This window comes from Zootoca vivipara, chromosome Z, assembly GCF_963506605.1.
Source record: "Zootoca vivipara chromosome Z, rZooViv1.1, whole genome shotgun sequence".
Lineage (NCBI taxonomy): Eukaryota > Metazoa > Chordata > Lepidosauria > Squamata > Lacertidae > Zootoca > Zootoca vivipara.
The window spans coordinates 29,443,823-29,461,709 of record NC_083294.1 but is presented as its reverse complement, the minus strand read 5'-3'; the positions used below and the strand labels follow the sequence as shown (position 1 = coordinate 29,461,709).

At 43.7% G+C, this 17,887-nt stretch overlaps 2 protein-coding genes across 4 annotated transcripts in view; one reads left to right on the top strand and one right to left on the bottom strand.

Moving 5' to 3' along the window:
- LOC118084367 (endothelin receptor type B) overlaps nt 1-7,605 on the top strand; it is an 18,376-nt gene extending 10,771 nt beyond the window's left edge. The window contains exons 3-8 of the mRNA XM_035113811.2: nt 104-216; nt 590-794; nt 1,916-2,065; nt 3,284-3,417; nt 4,147-4,255; nt 5,467-7,605. Of these exons, the coding sequence (XP_034969702.1) occupies nt 104-216; nt 590-794; nt 1,916-2,065; nt 3,284-3,417; nt 4,147-4,255; nt 5,467-5,610 (855 nt within the window). The 3' untranslated portion in view covers nt 5,611-7,605. The remainder of the gene's footprint in view (nt 1-103; nt 217-589; nt 795-1,915; nt 2,066-3,283; nt 3,418-4,146; nt 4,256-5,466) is intronic.
- LOC118084368 (DNA-directed RNA polymerases I and III subunit RPAC2) lies at nt 2,875-17,887 on the bottom strand. 3 transcript variants are annotated; one of them, XM_035113814.2, is made up of 5 exons: nt 17,778-17,887; nt 16,935-17,032; nt 14,043-14,119; nt 12,038-12,120; nt 2,875-3,364 (listed from the first exon to the last, which is right to left on the bottom strand). In XM_035113814.2, exons 1-5 carry the CDS (start codon nt 17,820-17,822, stop codon nt 3,341-3,343), a joined length of 327 nt encoding a protein of 108 aa, XP_034969705.1. In that variant the 5' UTR covers nt 17,823-17,887; the 3' UTR covers nt 2,875-3,340. The 3 variants fall into 3 exon arrangements, with proteins under 3 accessions (XP_034969705.1, XP_034969704.1, XP_034969703.1); XM_035113813.2 differs by lacking the exon at nt 2,875-3,364 and adding an exon at nt 10,809-11,321; XM_035113812.2 differs by lacking the exon at nt 2,875-3,364 and adding an exon at nt 11,328-11,611.

The window sequence follows — 17,887 nt, the reverse complement described above, 5'->3', positions numbered from 1 at the left end:
GATTGCCTGATGCCCCTACACATGTAAAGAAATGAGTACAACGTTATAAGAATCCAGTTCTCTACTGAGATGGCATGCTAATGATGTGCTTCCTCTCTTTCAGCTGCTTGCAGAAGACTGGCCTTTTGGTGTGCAGGTGTGCAAATTGGTGCCATTCATACAGAAGGCCTCTGTTGGCATCACAGTCCTCAGCCTCTGTGCTCTCAGCATAGACAGGTAACAGACCACCTTTGTTGCCTCCTGTCAAGCCTGGTTAATTAGGTCCACTCAGCCAATCATTTAGCCAGCCCTACCTATACAATTCATTGACCCTCTTCAGTCTTCCCTGATCACTGTGGTGCATAACCTTTTCAGCCCAGTGGAGCTGCATTGTCTTTAGAGCAGGAATGTGGTCCTGCAGGTGTCGCTGGTCTGAAACTTCCACCCTCAACTTCCCTGCTGTATTTTCTCCAAGCATTGTGTGGGAGTTTTCAGATGTGAGCAAAAGGTTCCTGTGCAACAGGGAGGTTGGACTAGATGACTCTTGTGGTCCCTCCCAACTCTACAGTTCTATGATTCCATTTGCTTTTTCCTGGGCTGCTCATGGCAGGTATAGAGCTGTGGCCTCTTGGAGCCGGATCCAAGGGATTGGCATCCCCATGTGGAAGGCTGTTGAGGTGACCCTAATCTGGGCGGTGGCGATCATCCTAGCTGTCCCTGAAGCCATTGCTTTTGACTTGGTGGAACTGAATTACCGTGAACAGACGCACTGGGTCTGCATGCTGGCTGCTGAACAGAAATCCAGCTTCATGACGGTATGTTCTCTCTTGTTCAGCCAGATGATTTGAACAACCAAGGGAAGGGATGGGCCAGTCTGTCAATTATGGCTTCTCATTTCCCCTATTTTAAATTCAGCTCTCCACATTTCCACATCAGCTTGTCAATTCTTATTTTTTAAAAACAGTTCTCATAGAAATTCCCCATCTTTTTTTGGTGCAATTTCTCCCTTGTTTACACATTTTTATATTCAATTTTCCCTAATACAAATATTGTTGCATATCAGGGGGCTGAGGTTGGATGAGATTACCCTTGTGGGCCCTCCCAACTCTACAGCCCTATGATTCCATGATTCTGGTTTGTTTTTTTCCTGGGCTGGTCATGGCAGGTACCAAGCTGCGTTTTTGTATGCTATTTTCACAAATGTGTACATCTACATCCACACTTTATACATTTATTTATTTATTTTACACATTATTTGGATGGAGAACTGCATTCCTAAAACTTGGACAATTTGGAAATTTGAACAATGGCTGTGTTTTGGATTGCATATTGTTTTGGAAAATGTGACTTGTGTAAACTTGCCATTAAATGCAAACTGAATCAAAGTGTGTATTCTTATGTTAAAAGTGTGCCCCAAATGCATACAATGAGATGGAGGCGGGCGGAATAGCATGCAGTTAACATAATATAAGAACATAAGAATAGCACTTGATTTCTTGGGCCCCATTTGGTCCAGCCTCCTTTTCTCACAGTGGCCAGCCAAATGTGCACAAGATGCCCGAAAGAAGAACCTGAGCACAACAGCACCCTACCCTCCTGCAGCTCCTAGCAACTAGTACGGTATTCAGAAGCATTGCTGTCTCTGACAGTGGCAGCAGAGTATAGTCATCATAGCTAGTACCCATTGATAGCCAATGGGATGCAATGGCACATCATGGGAGGGAAGCGGGTGGAACAGCTCAGTAACTGAATGCCAGTGAAACCAGAATATGGTGGAATCAAAGGCTCAGTCCATCTCTGGTCTTCATGTGTTCCACAGGTGGCATAGGGACAAAACTCCCCAATGCAATCCCACCCTCCACACAACAGCTAACAACTCCCTTGGAGAAGCAGCTGCTTTCATTCCTTCCTTCCTTCCCTTCCCTTCCACCTGCAGTTCTACAAGGATGTGAAAGATTGGTGGCTTTTTGGCTTCTACTTCTGCCTGCCTCTGGCCTGCACTGGCGTCTTCTATTCCCTCATGTCATGTGAGATGCTGAGCAAGAGGAATGGCATGAGGATAGCACTCAACGACCACATGAAACGGGTGAGGTCCCCCAACCAAGGCCCAAGGGAACAAACCCTGTTCCTTGGCTTAGATACAAGGAATGACGTCAGGCCACCAGCCCATCTGCCCAGGCTTTGCCTGCTCTGTCTGGCAGTGAAATAAGAAAATAAGAAGAGCCATGCTAGATCAGGCCAAAGGCCAATCTAATGTTGTCACATGGGTCAACCAGGTGCCTATGGGAAGCTCACAAGCAGGAACTGAGTGCAAGGTGCCCAGAAGATGTCCTGCTAACTGAAATTTCTTTCATTGCAATAGGGAGCCTGTTTGCTCTATAGGCATGGTTGGGCTCCACTGCCCATCGTCTGTGCTCATTGCCTATATCTGAGGTGGAGGGAGTTTAACAATATCTGGGGAGCCACAGCTGGAGACGCCAGGGAATCAACTTCTGAATTAATAGTAGCCTGTCCTCTGAATTTTAGAAGTATGCTCTGATACAGAGATGGGATTTCTGGTTGGACAGCCTGTCTCCCTCATGCAACTGGTGAAATATGAACATCCTTCCCTTGCTTCCATTCCTGGCATGCAGGACTCTGGGGATGTTCTGGATATTCCCTAATTCCAGAATATGGCAGTCATCTGAAGAGCTAACATTGTGCAGTGGTTAGAGAGTTCCAAATACTCCTCCCTTAGCTTTCATGAGGTTGTTGTGGAAATTAAGAGAGGAGGTGGGGATCTATGCATGCCACCTTGAGCTTCTTGGAGAAAAATGTGGGCTATAAATGATTTTTTTTTTTTTAAAAAAAAGAATTTACAGAAAGAGATTCCATCACAGCTTCTCTTCTTCTGGAAGCGTCAGTTCAGGCTGGACTATTACTATTACTATTATTAATTACTGGAACTGTCCAAAGTCCTGCATTTGTGGGCACAGTAGCATAGTAAAGCAGCTCCTTGGTCTCTGCCTCTGTACATCACTCAGCTGTCTACCACACTCCAAAACATGCACCACACAAGTTATTCCAGTTAAATAGCTGAACTTTCAGCTCATAATACAATAGTGCAGGATGAACAACAGAGAAACCAGGGTGTGAAACAGCAATGGAGAGGAGAAAGACAGGAAAAGACAGTGCTTGGGTGTGGAGAATGGGGTTGATGGTATTTATTGACATCTGTACCATATTATACACATGCTCAAGTCATCTTTGCCTTTTGTTGCTCCTTCATTCATTAACTTCAATGGCTGGACTGCTGGTGTTTCAGCGCCGGGAAGTGGCCAAGACAGTGTTCTGCCTTGTGGTGATATTCGCCCTCTGCTGGCTACCTCTCCATCTCAGCAGGATCCTTAAGAAGACCATTTATAGTCAACAAGATGCTGATAGGTGTGAACTGCTTAGGTAAGCTCAATATCAGAAGATGCTTATTTTCTTCTTAGTGCTGGAAGAGACCTCTACCCTCCTTGAAATTAAAGAGGCCATTTCCAGCGTTAGAAATACAGGGAGCCACTTCATACTGATTTGGACCACTGCTTCATCTAACTCAGTATTGTCCATATTACTCCTAACTAAAAGCAAGATGTATGGGTGAACCATATGGTGTGAAGGAAAGCAAGAGGTATAAGGGGATCCTCCAACATACAGGGCTTTCAGACTTACTCATGAGCTGTTGATAATGCATTTTGATCACTGAGATTTCCAGGCAAGACCAGTGCCAAACATTGGCATTGCTGGGTGCCTTATGCTGGCCCACACCTCTGCTGGGAACCCACTGCCAAACTCCGGAGACTCCCAGGGCACAGGAAGTTGCCTTTATACCAAGTCATACTATTTGCCCATTTAATCCAGCACTGCTAACTCTAGCAGGCAGAAGCTCTACAGGGTATCAAACAGAGGTCTTTACAATCACCCGCTATCTGATAATCTTAAGAGGAGACAACAGAGGGTTGAACCTCACACCATTGACATATGAGGCATGTGCTGTCAGCCACAGCCCTTTCTACAAAGTTTGTATGATGGTGGCCATAAGTTTTGGGTTGCAGCCAAAGAATTGTCAAAGGATTGAAACATACAGCTGCCATCATGCTCCCTTCTGACAGCACTGACTCTCCTTTCTCTTCTCCACTCCAGCTTCCTTTTGGTCATGGATTACTTTGGCATCAATATGGCTTCACTCAACTCCTGCATCAACCCCGTGGCTCTCTATTTTGTCAGCCGGAAGTTTAAGAATTGCTTTCAGGTAGGATCGTGATTGTGTTTATGGAGGTGCAAGTTGTTACTGGGAGGAGGAGGAGAAAACTTTATTGGGGCTAATTCTCTCTCTCTAGTGCAGATGTTGTTGTTGTTGTTATTGTTGTTGTTGTTGTTGTTATATTTTATTACTCAGCCTTCACCCTAAGATCCTTGGGCAGGTTGCAATCAAAACACATTAATATTAAAACAAAATGCTGCACAATATTATGAACAAATGTTGCTGAACTACAACTGGCATAATCAATGATTTCACAAAATTGTAGAGTTGGAAGGGACCCTGAGGGTCATCTTTTCCAACCCCCTGCATTGCAGGAATCCTGCCCATAACCATCCCTGGGTGAGCTCAAACCACTAAAATTCTGATAAATAGTCAGACGCACTGACCCGTTGTATCACAGTCATTGACCATTGTCCCTGGTCATTGACCATGCTTGGTCTGGTAGGAGTTGTAGTTCAGTTACATCTGGAGGGCAAAAGAGTTCCCACACTGCCATATCAATATGTTCTTGTTCTTCAATACATTTACACATGCAGAACGAGTATCATCAGAAGTAAACATTCCCCAAAGACATTTAAAGTTACCTCTCAGGATTTTTATTTGTTTGTTGCATTTATGACCTGCCTTTCCAACAAAAAACGTCTAAGGCAATGATCAACAATAAAATCCACAATAAAATAATATATAACCCTTTTAATAAATAAGCACCACAATTAATCAGATGAAACATATTAAAGTGCTGTTGCAGTAGAAGGAGGGAGTGAGAGTAACCCAAAGGATTGAAACTGGCACACAATTTTCTTATCACAATGTTAATTGAGTCCAAAGGTCAAAAAACCAGATTTTTCAACATCCTGAAAAAATATCTCAAGGACAGCACAGAATGCAATATTGTCTCCATCTTGGCCTGCCCTTGGTAGTAATTTCCCAGCCCAACTTGTTCTCCTCCCAAAGAGCTCATGCTGGCATCTATGGTTCTCCCACTCCTCATTTTATCCTCAAAACAACCTTGTGAGTTAAGCTAGATTAAGGAGACAGTGACAGGCCCAAGATCACCCACTAAGCTTCATGGCTGAGTGGTTATTTGATCCTGGTCCAACACTCTAGCCACTATATTCTGCAGGTTTATCATCTTCCTAGGGCTGTGGTGTAGGGTGGTTCTTCAGAAGCCCTAAACATCTCTGATTTCTTTCTCATAGTCATGCCTTTGTTGCTGGTGCCAGAGACCAGCTCTTGGCATTGCACCAACAGATGACAAGGGCTCTGTTGGGAAGTGGAAAGCCAACGGGCAAGAATTGGGCCTCGACCGGAGCAGCTCCCACTTGAAGTACAGCTCTTCGTAGACGAGGGAATCAAGAAGAGGAGGGTCCACCAGGACTATAAAGATGGCTAGCCTGATTTTCCTTGTGGTTCCTCTTCAACTTCTCTGCTTTATTCTGGAAGGAACTGGCAATTTCATCGCCCAGCCCTTTGAAAAGGTCTTGCTCACCTGATGTTCCTTAGCCCCTTATTACTTCCTTAACCCCACCACATTAATGAATTGTTCTCTCTTTCTAAACAGCAGTATCCCTCATAAAAATAAATGGCAGGTTGGAGCAGACCAAAGGCGCTTATAGTCTAGAGGTGGGGAAATTTGGGCCTCTCTGGCTGATTGCTGATGCTCTCCCATGTTACACACCCCAACAGCCTTGCTTTGCACCCTCCTTGGCAGCTTTTGCCTGCTGAGAATGAACTGTGATTGCGCTCCTTACCTGCCTGGATGGAGAGAGAGGTGAGTAGGGGTGGTGTGTGAAACCTTTTAAACATGTGTAGCTGGAAAGTAGCCTACTGTACAAAGTTAAGAGTCAAATTCATTGTTCTGCCCATTTTTGCTGCCCATTTGCATGTGGCCCCTGTTAGGCTGCCTACTGGTGAATGTGGCCCTTGAGCTGAAAAAGATTCTGCACCCAAAGATGCAGTTGGTGTATTAGGTTCCTATTTTCCCTGGATATCAAATAAGGGCACAGTTGGAGAGAGGGAGGACATGGAGAACAGGAAAGCAGAAGGGATGTGGTTCTGGAAGGGACAGAATGCTGGAAAGGAATTGGACTATATAGCAGATTCCCTTCTCCCTTTTGCCTAAAGCCAGGTGGGTAGATCTATAGCTAGGGATGGGAGGGAGATAAATCTTATTCAATTCACGTTTAAAGCCAAATCTATCAAATTCACAAAACACAGCTGTCCTTCTGAATTTGCATGTGTCCAGATTCTCCAGTCAGTTCTGCAGCCAAACAATGTTTACAAAAATGCATGTATCAGAGGGGCAGTGTGCATAAAAATTGAATACATTAGTGAAGATAACATAAAAAATGCATGTGTTAGTCAAAACTAAAGGCAAAAATGTGTTTATTAGGCCCTAATACACTGACGGACTTTCATGAGAATTTTTTTGGAAAAGATTTTTGCGAAATGCTGTATAAATGTGGGAAACTGAACTTAAGGTGGGGAAAATGAGAAAGTGAAATAACTAAAACTGAGCGCTATTTCCATCCCTATCTGTAGCAAAGCAGACTGTGTGGCTATGGATTAGGGTGAAGTGGTCGTAGATTTCCTGCTATGGCCAGTCCCTCTCCTAGGGACGAGGGAAAAAATTGATTCCGTTCGCATTTAAAGGCAAACTTACTTGATTCATACTTTCTGAAACAGTAGGTGATCTGAAACTCAGCCCTACTTCAGAATAGTGGCAAGTCTCTAAATTTTGCAGCTGTCTTTCACCCACATTTAATTTAACACACACCTATAAACATGATAATAGCATACAAACATGTGTTACATTAGTGGAAATTGCTTCCCCCAAAAATGTGTGCATCAAACAAGATTGCTTACAAATATGTGTATATGAGCAGAAATTCACAATGAAATGCAGATGAATTTTCATGCGGATTTTTTTAAAAAATGCTAACAGATATGTAAATAGGGAGAATTGAACATGAGATTAGAAAATGTGTCCTTGGACTATTGTACTGCCTTTTCGGTGGAAGTTGCATGTATGCACAGTATAGAAAACCTCTGATTCCAATATAGCTGACTGCAATCATTATCTGTTGCTCCACCCACTTTTGCCTCCGGCCCCACCCACTCCATGTATGCAGGCTTTGGAAGGTTGGCCAAGACGGAATGTGGTCCTTAGGCTGAAAAAGGTTCCTCACATTCTTCTTCTTCTTTGGCAATCACTTGTAGCCAAGTAAGATTGTCTTCCATAAACAAGGCTTTATCAGTGAGTCCATAAGTGACTGTGGAGGCCAATTCTGGATCCACACATCCTTCCACTGTGGGGGCATATGTTTCCGGGCGGGAGTTGATCATATACACATGGACAATGCCAATGCTCCATCTACTGTGTCATCAATTCCAGAATATGGGTGGTATTCAAATACAGTCATACCTTGGTTTTCGAACAGCTTAGTTCTCAAATGTTCTGGCTCCCGAACGCTGCATACCAGTGACTGTTCTGGTTTGAGAACTATTTTTGGAAGCCGAACATCCAGTGGGGCTTCCAATTGGCTGCAGGAGCTTCCTGCAGCCAATCAGAAGCTGCACTTTGGTTTCTGAATGTTTTGGAAGTCAAACAGACTTCCGGAACGGATTCTGTTCGACTTCAAAGGTACCACTGTATGTTTTACTCAGAGTGGCTCTATTGTAATTATGTTCATTCATTTCAATGGATCTACTCTGAGTAAAACTTAGTTGAATGCTGCTCTGCATATGTGACATCACTTCTTGTGAGCTGAAGCCACCAAGAAAGCAAAATATGAGACGGTTAGAATGGGAATGCCTCTCCCACTGTAATACTTTTGCAATCCACCATAGTCATTTTGTTTCATCAGCTTTTCACCTCCTTTCCTGGACTACTTGGCTCTGAAGATAGCTCAGTCTTCTTTATTTTGGATTTTGCTGGCCTGCTGGTGCTTCAGTGCTTACCTATGTGAGTGTGTTTGTGTAGACAGTAGCTTATCTCTCATGCATGTATATATTATATATTGTACAGAAAACCATTTAAGCTTTCGGACTTCAATAAGGTAACCATGAAACACTTACAGAATCTATTCAAGACTAAGTCTTCAATCCTATGCCCACTTAGCATTTAACTCAGTGGTATTTGCTTCTGAGTTAATGTTCATGTAATCACAGTACAAGTAAACTCTCAAGGGCTGACCCATAGAAATTAATAGACACGGCTAATTTAGCTCCAGTAATTTCAGTTGGCCTACTCTGAGTAGAATTTTGTTGGATACATTCCTAAGCTTCTGCTAGACAAGATAGTGCTGTGATTTAAGAATGACAAGCAGCTGTAGTTTGCTACAATATGACTGGTTTCCATTCGCATCAGGTAGATGTTCAAGGGTACCAATGAGATTTGAACCTGTTACATTTGTGAATGTGATCAACTCATGCGCTGGTGATCAGCACCACACCTGGGCCTCCTTTTCCAAGTATTTTGAAAAGGATTTCTTTGCAACAGAATGAACGCATCATAATTTTGGGTTGTGACTTTATTCTGTAGTTTATGTAGCCGTGATATATATTATGCTGAATTTCAATTAAAAGATCATTGACTGTGCTTCAAACTTTTTTTCTGGCTAATATGCTGACTGGCAGTTGCAAGCATTAGTGGTAATGGCAGAAGGTCTTAGCCATCTCCATCCATACTATAAGCCTAGTTGCCTGGATATAATTTATTCTAATTGTCTATTTGTGTGGGTGCAAGGGCTTTTGCATAACTAGCTGAAAATAGCACCACCCATTTTGCAAGGAGGTATCCACAGATGTCGGGAACTCCAAGCTTTATAAAACTACAGAATGTGAGGCTGGGGGACCTGAGGCAGGAGCACCCAAAGAACAGTGTGTTCAACACAATTAGTATACAAAGTGGCCATGGAATGCTGGCTGGTTGGGTCAGAGAACTGGGTGCTGTATTGCACTGCCTCAGATAAAACTCTCTGAAAGAGGGGGAAATGCATCTGGAAGGTGGGGAGTGGAGGCTGGTCCATTAGGGCAAATAGATCACTGCCTCACAAACTCAGCCTGCTTTCTTACTTGCAACCAGTTCAGAGGGTGGCTCTGGCTGTGTGCTTCCTCCTTCTTAGCCTTGGTATTCCCCTTGCAAAATTCAGCAAGACGGGAAGGAAACTAGAAATTGTCAAATCTGCCTGCTGTTGGGCTCCTTCCTTTCCACCCAACCAGTTGTAATGAGTAACAGCCACCACTAGTTGGGCGATTTCGCATCCCTTACCAGCAGTTGTGCACTCAGCCTGAAGTTCATTACCCTGCATCCGTTTTGCACAAAAAAGAAAACCCTTGCAGGGGGGAACAGTCGCCATGCTGCAGTTCTGCCAAGTCGTTAACTCTGTTGCAGTCTTCCAAGAAGTCACCAAAAGTGTATCCTCAGCAGAAGTGAATGAGAAATACTAACTTGAAGAACTAAGAAGGAGCGTTATTCAGAAATACCTGGGTCTAGCTTGCTTCCTGACCTAACGTCTGCATAAGCAAAGCACACCATCAAGGGCCATGTTGGTCAATTTGTAGGTGAAGGAACAATTGTATGGCAAATTGTGACATTCATACCCATGTCATTCTCCCAGCTCAGTGTGAATAAAATATTTCCCTGTATGAAAGATTTAGAGGGATTCTTATTAATGGTTACATGGGCCTGGGAATCTACTAAATACTTCATACTGCTATCTAATTCATCCCTCTCGTGTGCGCCTCTGGAGAATGCAAACATAGTGCAGACAATCCCATGAGCCCCAGTGGCTGACATAGGAAGGAGAGTATGCTCAGCACATACCATGTAATTGCTGGGCTTATCTGAACATGTTTTAAGCTGCCATACCAAGACCAGAACATTGTCTCATGAGAAAAATCATAAACCGATTGTGGTTAATTTTGTTGCACAACAGAATGCATGTGCACTCTGTTGTGCAGTAAGCTTCCACTATCGCAGCTGATTGGAGTCCTCTTCTGTGCAACACCGACACTCACTCCCTTGCTAGCTTAACAGCCTTTGTGCTAGCCGACACAGAACACTGGATACAGCCCTTTGTCAACAATTACTGGTGAACTGTTCTGGTTCCAGGTTGTGGAGATACTGAGGGAGGGGGCACCATGGAGGATGCCAGGAGCTGCAGCACCCCCCCATCACTACTCCCATCTGCTTGCTTGCCATGTAGAGAGCAAGCAGGCAGTGACATCTGCTGATCCTCTCTCTCACCACCGTCTGGGCCAAAGTGAAAGGCAGGTGAACAACCAGCAGGTTTCAATGGAGAGGTGGAGGCTGGGCCAGGGGCCCCTGTCAGGCTATCAGCAGGTGCCTGGCCATTGCTAGTGATGTGAACAAAATCTCCTTTTTGGGTGCTCCTAGTAACGCAGGCAAGTTGGCTCAACTTCCTTCTGCCATTGACCTGATGCTTTCTTGCTACCAGATATGAAATACTGTAGTATTTTTAAAGAGAATTCTAAACAGGGAGCAAAAGCATTTAAAAACAAAAAACCACACCCACACTAAGTTGGAATGGATTCCATCATCCAATGTTTATTAAGGGGGAAAAACCTTTAGTCCATAAAAAACAAGACCTAATCTTTCTCAACCCCCCCCCCTCCTCACAACAAGACAATCTAATTTAAGTCACGGTAGTGCCATTATTTACTTAATGAAATGTATACACCGCTTGATTGTGATGCTGCAGCATTCTGCAATAACTGCAGCTTCCAGTTCAAAAGGCATCTTCCCAATGTCATACTCGGTCCTGAAGATAGGGTTGGAACCGCTGCCCCCAAATAACATTTGCAGGAGCCTGTCCAGGAGGATACCATAGTTAATGGCATCAAAATGCCAACGATATAACAAGAAGCAGGAGCAAGGTCACACTCCCCGTCCCACACTCTGCAAAGGGCATCCATCAAGACAACCAAAGCAGACTAAGTTCTGTGCCAGGTCTGAACAACAGATTGGAACTCAAGACTATGCTTCTTCCATAGTCACATCCTTCTGGGCATTGTACTCTTCCACGCTTGCCTGCAAGGGGGAGCGAACAAAGGCTGTGGTTAAGGGATTTGTGGTCCACATCTGAGATGCAGCTCCTAGGGGATGGATGGACCCTTGAACCAAAGAAGCTGCACCACAACATTCTGTTACAGCCCCCTTCTGTTAGCTGTAATAGGTAAATAGAACTTTTGGGCTCAGGCTGTGTGCCTCTTCATCCATCCTTCTAATTCTGATATTCAAGCTGTGAGTGTCATTGCTCATGTAGTCAAATGGCACCACCCATGGACGAGAGGATGGTAATAGCAGCATTGAGGGGAACCCTGAAATATGTTCCAAGTTCAGAAGAGGAGAAAAACAAAGGGGAGAGGTTCAAAAACCAATGAGTACCAAACATGCACAGCGTCAATAGAATGGAGGATTGGGAGGGATGGAGAGAGAATGTAACTGAATCCTGAACCCAGGCACTTCACACTGTAACAGTCCTACTTGTCACTCTATAATGTGTATTACAAGTTCTTAGTTGCTTTTGATAACATGTTGCACCTTGCTGAGTACTCTTGGGTGATCTAGAAAAACAACTGATAATTGGTTCCTGCCCTGCTCTGAACAGAAATGATGATGCAGCCAGGGACTGCAGCTGTGTTACCCCAAGAATAACAAAATGGTGCTCTGTTTCTGGCAGAAGGACATCAATCCTTAAATTAAAATAAATACATTTCAAGAGGGTTGGAAAGGACAAGACCCACCTCAAATTTGCTTTGTACGTGCTGGCAGACACGCATGAGATCCTCCAGCCCCTTCTGGAACATATCCACAGCCGGTAGGCCTCCTATGAAGAAAGGGAAGCATTCATAGTCAGGCAAGACTTAAAGAGGGCCCAGATCCTTCCTCTGCATTAATAGGTTCCTCCATTTTCAGGTGAGCTATGAACTTGTGAAACAGAACTGCCTGCAGGCAAGAGACCATAATAATTACCTCCTATTTTTTTTATTAAAGATTTCTTAGTTTACAAAAAATGTACATTGCCTCTTTTTCAAATTGTGCTTTCTACAGATCAGTTTAATTTGCTGTGAGACATTAGTCTTCTCCTATATGTCATTAATAATAATAATAATAATAATAATAATAATAAACCTAACATCTGAATAGCACCCTGGAGGGAAATGTACTTTGCAGCACAAGCAGTGTTTGAAACTCCAACAGTAATGCATGCATTCTGCGATAGAGAATTTTATTATTGCAAGCATTTTCTGAACTCGTCGCATTTTCTGTCGCAGTACACTGCACCTAGGATTTCAATTTAAATTGCCTCTGCTAGTGCTGAGGGCGCGGGAGAAGTCCCCCTCCACCAGCCCTACTTTAAAGAGACTGCTGAAGTGGGAATTCGAAGAGAGCCGTATCCTGCCTGCCCGGGGGTGGGGTGAGGAAGAGCTGTGGGGCTTCAGAAAGCCCTGCCAGACCCTGCGCCACTGTGGATGCTGCCGAGGTGCTGTCGCCTGAAGCCCCATCAATGCTGCAATTGCGGAGCTGCTTGTAGCTCCAAACAACCCTGCAAACCCAAACAACCCTCTCACTTCACAAGGCAGCAGTAGTGTTGGGGAAGAGGAAGAACGGGAGGCTTCGCCTGACAGAGGGAGGGAGAATAGGGAGGATCGCTCCTGCTGCTGCCTTGGGAAGGAAGAAGGTCGCGGGGTGGTTTTGCAGCCATGCCACCACCGAAGTGCCAAAGCTGCAGGAGTTGTTTAAGAAGTTGAAGCAGCAGAACAAGCAGCTCTGCATTTGCAGCCAAGCATCCCGCTGCCCCCTGCCACTGCCAGGAGGAGCCCTAGATGTGCCTCTTTGGGTGCTGCATGAGCCGGGGGATCTGCCAGGCACTGCAGCACAAATGCAACCAGAAATTGTGTTTCAGCGCCCCACAACCCAGGTTCTAGGTGATATGTAGCCCCTTGCTTTTCTTTCCTGGTTTCAAACACTGAGCACAACATAACATAGCCAATGGTCAGTGATTCCCATAAATTGCAGTCCAACAACTAGAAGACCACTGGTTTCTGTTACACAAGATAGTAATATTATCCCTTATGTTGAAGCTGGGAATAGGACAGTGCAGAGAGTGAGAGTGAGTGCATAAGGCAGGGACAAGATTCGGAACAGCATTTGTAACTCAGCCTCTTATCCACTAAGTTGTGCTATGTGCAAGCACCATTTCTCATAAAACCCACAATTAAATTCTGCAGGATTGCCCAAGCCTGATGATGGGATATAAAGAACAGTTAACCGGCAAGTTTTCCAAAGGCAACAGAGCTCACCACAGTAGGCCTCCCTGTTCGCCACAGATGCATATGGAATGCTGCAGCTAATTACATATAGCCCAGGTGGATGTGAGGAATACACTAATCAGCCTTGTCAAAATAGTGCAACACTATGTAAGAAGGAGCTAGACAATGTAAGGAAGGGAAGGGCATCTCCACCTAGCTCAGATCGTGGCACCTTGATCAGGTACTGTAAGGAAAGATCCAGAGCTGACAGAGATGCTGCACTGTGGCTGTAAGAGACCATTTGTGCTTTAATATGCAGTTCGTAGGCTAGTTCTGTTCAGAATCAGGCTAGCTAGGTGTATTGTATGTTGACTCTTGCTATACGTGAGTAAAATGTGTAGTTTTCACCCAAAAGTTTCCATATTGTCTCCGAATCACAAAGAATAACTGCCTTTTAGCAAAGCAGCCCTCCAAGAAGCAGGCCTGCACACTTCACCTTTGGTCTGGATGCGGAGGTTTATTTTTCGTTCAGAAGGATGGGTGATGCTATATCCACAGAACTCCACTTCAGGGCTATGGAGAAATGAAGAGGAGGTTAGTTTTTAGAGTAGAAAAACAAGAAAAAAATATTTTGCTTTCTTGAATTGTCCTAGGCATAGCAGCCAACTCCTAGAAGCCTAGGTGCCTTTGCCCCCCCCCCCCCGGTTAAATATTTGAAGAAGCTTCTTTTGCAAAGGGGAAAAGCTCCATTTTTTTGAGGATCATCTCAAAGCTGTGCAGCTTTTTATGCAAATGGGGAAAGCCCCATTTTGAGGGGCAGTCAGCTCACAGTTGACCGCATCTTTTTTGCAAAGGGGGAAAGCTCCATTTTTGAGGATCAGCTCAAAGTTGTTGAGCTCACCTTGCAAAGGGAGGGCTCCTGTTTTTATGGGGTTCAGTTTCTGTTAATTGGTTCTCATGAGAAACTTACAGATTCTTGCTTCACACAATTAACTCAAGGCAGTGCCAATTTACTCTTGGCAGAAAGCCAAGGTCTGCCTGACCTGGAAACTACTCTCTCTGATTGGTTAACGACCAGCACTGAACTCTGTTATCTAGGAATGCTAGCACAGTTGTTCCTTGTTGGGTGTTAGGAGTAGGAGTGCTGTGTATGGTTGGAGAGAGAGAGACAGAGAGGATTTATTTTGCTTTGCTTTGTATGCAGAAACTCTGCTGGTTTTATTTTCTTTTAATAAATCCTGTAAATAGTTATTCTGCGTCTAGCCGACTAGTCATTTCCACCTCAACTAGCTTCTGCGCTGTGCAGGGAAATTCTGCTACGTTTGGGCTAAAGCCACTAGAGCTATGCCTGACACTTCAAAATTCTAAGAAACTCACAGTTCTGCGGCTTCTTTAGGAAAGGAAAGGGACCCATTTCTACAGTTTCCAGACAGATAATCCAGGGTGGATTTGATTTAAATCAAACTGATTTAAATCACGATTTAAATCACGATTTAAATCACTAGTCAGTAAGGCTTGATTTAAATCATAGTTGATTTAAATCATAAAGACTAATTCTTGCTGGTATAACTTTATTATGCAAGTAGATGAAGATTTTTAGAATAACAACTTTTCTTATTAGTTTTTTTATCCCCAGTTTAATAGGTTAATCATTCATATTTGGACAACTTTACTGTTGTACTTAGGAAGGAGAAAAATAATCATTACCTTAATAATAACAATTTGAATAGATTTATTCAACTGAAACAATAACATTTCAGCAAATGTTATTTGCTTAAACAAACATCCATGTTTGTTAACTAATTTGGCTATACAAAAACAAAATATATATATTTTAAGAAACTTAGACTGTCAGCCCAGCCTACACATGAAAAACTTAAATACTGTCCAAACAATCAGAAAAATATTGTTTCTACTCTATTCACTGAACTTCTTGAAACTTAGCACTGAAGGGGTTGTTTCTGTATTCATAGGTTTGTAGAACAACAGGATTAAGGTCTTTTTCTCAACTCTGTTCATGTTATAACATTTTTGCTGTGAAGAAGAGGCATGTGATCTCTGTTGAGTCAAATTCAGTTTTGAGAACTGCAAAAGTAAACGAAGCACCTGTGATAATATCTTGTAGGCAGAGAAACTGCCCAATAATCTTACAAAAACCTCTGGAAGAGGTGAATGGATTAATGGAATTTATTTACCCCCAAAATTAAACATATACAACCTTATACTACATAATTAAAAAAACTAATCTTTATTTCATGATGGAATAACCTTTGGATGGTAATATGTTTTCCTCAAAAAGCATTTTATTTAAAAAAATCCAATTTAAATAAAAAAAATCGATTTAAATCAAAAAAATCCCATTTAAATCAAAAAAATCCGAATTTTTTTGATTTTTTTAAAAAAATCATTGATTTTTATCCACCCTGAGATAATCTAATCAGCCAGCCACATGTTGCGGGGGAAACAAGCAGCCTCTCTCTGCAGTCAACAATTGTGGCCTGGGCAGGCCAGGAAGGGAGCTAGCTCCCTTATCTCCTTCCCCAATCTCTTGCAATCAGCTGCTAAGTGGGCAACAATCTTCTGCTTCTGGATGAAAAGAGGGGGGAAGCGTCAACAGGGAGCCTAGGTTCATTCCCCTCACAATAAATCATAGTCACTCAGTGTCCAAATACAACCAAAAAAGAACACTATCAGCAATGTGTGCTTATTGGAAGTAAGCGAAGATAAAGACAGTCTTAAGATAAACTGGTAGTGCACTTGAACCCAAGGCGATTTGGCAAAGGGAGAAACTGCCCCCTCTCTTGCACATGTTGATTGGTTGGGCATGGAAACTCACCACAACTCTTCACAATCCAACAGCCATCCTGTTAAGATTGCTGCTGTTAGGGGCATTTCGGGTTAAGAAAAATACACTCTTTTTTGCAGTAGTTACCTTACACTTACACACATCCCAGGACATTCTGGGAAACCTAAAATGGCAGTGGGGAACTTAGCAGAGATTTGAAGAGCTACAGTGAGTTTTTGTCTCCTCTTAAATAGCTGGAATTATAATCGCCCACCCCCTCACCCACCCCATTTCATAGTGAATACGGCCATGACTAGCGAAGGGTAATTCTGCTCAGCTCCAGTTCCTAATCTCAAATTTCCTATGTCCCATCTAATCGCATACTGAATTGAACCAAAAATTTCTGAACCAGCCAGATCCCACAGGTTCAGAATGGGCAAAATTAACCTGCCACTGACTTAGCTGACTCCTTTAGCAGTCCCAGCTACATCGGAACACAGGCATAGGTGCTCCTCATAAGGCAATTAATGGCTAGCCCAGGCAGCCTATGTATTGGCCTCACCTTCGGCACCCTATCATGAAGGCAATAGGACCCTTACTTACTTTTTCATGATCATGTATCGAAGGGAGTTGCCAAGGGTGTGGTCCTCATTGTGGAGCACAAACGTAACACAGTTCTTATCTGTCCCATCTGCCCGTACCTAAAAGAGAAGTAGTGAAGATAAAGAAAACAAGGTCCCTGAAGGACAACAAAATAAGTGGCTATATACCAAGTCAGACCATTGGTCCATCTAGCTCAGTACTGTCTACTTTACACTGACCGGTAGGGGTTTTCCAGGCTCTTTCAGGTGAGATTCTCCCAGTTCTACCTGGAGATGCCAGTAATTGAACATGGGACCTTCTGCAGGCAAAGCATGTGCTTTACCACTGAGCTATTGCCCTTCCATCATTTCTTTTAATACCACCTTTCCTGAAAGTTTAATACCAAAATGGTATTGGTAATATATTGATTTCACACTTGCAGTATGTCTCCATGTGCAAAAAGCGAGACAATTATCTGGTTAGGGAGGACACTTTTTCCTGTTGCCAGTTGTGGGTGGATTTTGGCCAAGGTATAGTTTTTTAAAAAAAATTTTAAAAAACACCACGTTTCAGCCAAGAGGGCTCCTGGGTCAGACCATCAGCCTAACCTACTCCACAGGGTTGCTGAGAGGATAAAAGCAGGCAGGAGAGAAGATAAGAACTAGGCAGACCACACTGGGTCACATATGAGGAATATAAATATTGGTTGGCTGTACTGTATAAAAACAACCCGGTTCAGATGGCCACCTTCCCCGTCCACAACCCCGGACAGAGGAAAGTTTCATCTGTTGGATGTCAGCCTGTCGCTGGGGCCTTAGCCTGCCCGGTCGTCGGCCCCCACCCCGCCACGAGCTTCGGTCTCACCATCTGCAGCACTCGCGGCTTCTTCTCATCCTCCTCGTCCCCCATCCTCTTCTCCGCGAGGCCGCCAAGCGCAGAGGACGACGGGAGCCGCGGTGACGCACGTGACGCTC

Bases quoted from the DNA above. Each gene is read 5' to 3' on its own strand.
- LOC118084368 (XM_035113812.2), bottom strand. From the start codon at position 17,822: ATGGGGGACGAGGAGGATGAGAAGAAGCCGCGAGTGCTGCAGATG. The intron at 17,033-17,777 runs GTGAGACCGAAG...CTTCTCTTTTAG, and splicing joins AGCCGCGAGTGCTGCAGATG to GTACGGGCAGATGGGACAGA. The intron at 14,120-16,934 runs GTAAGTAAGGGT...ATTTCTCCATAG, and splicing joins CGATACATGATCATGAAAAA to CCCTGAAGTGGAGTTCTGTG.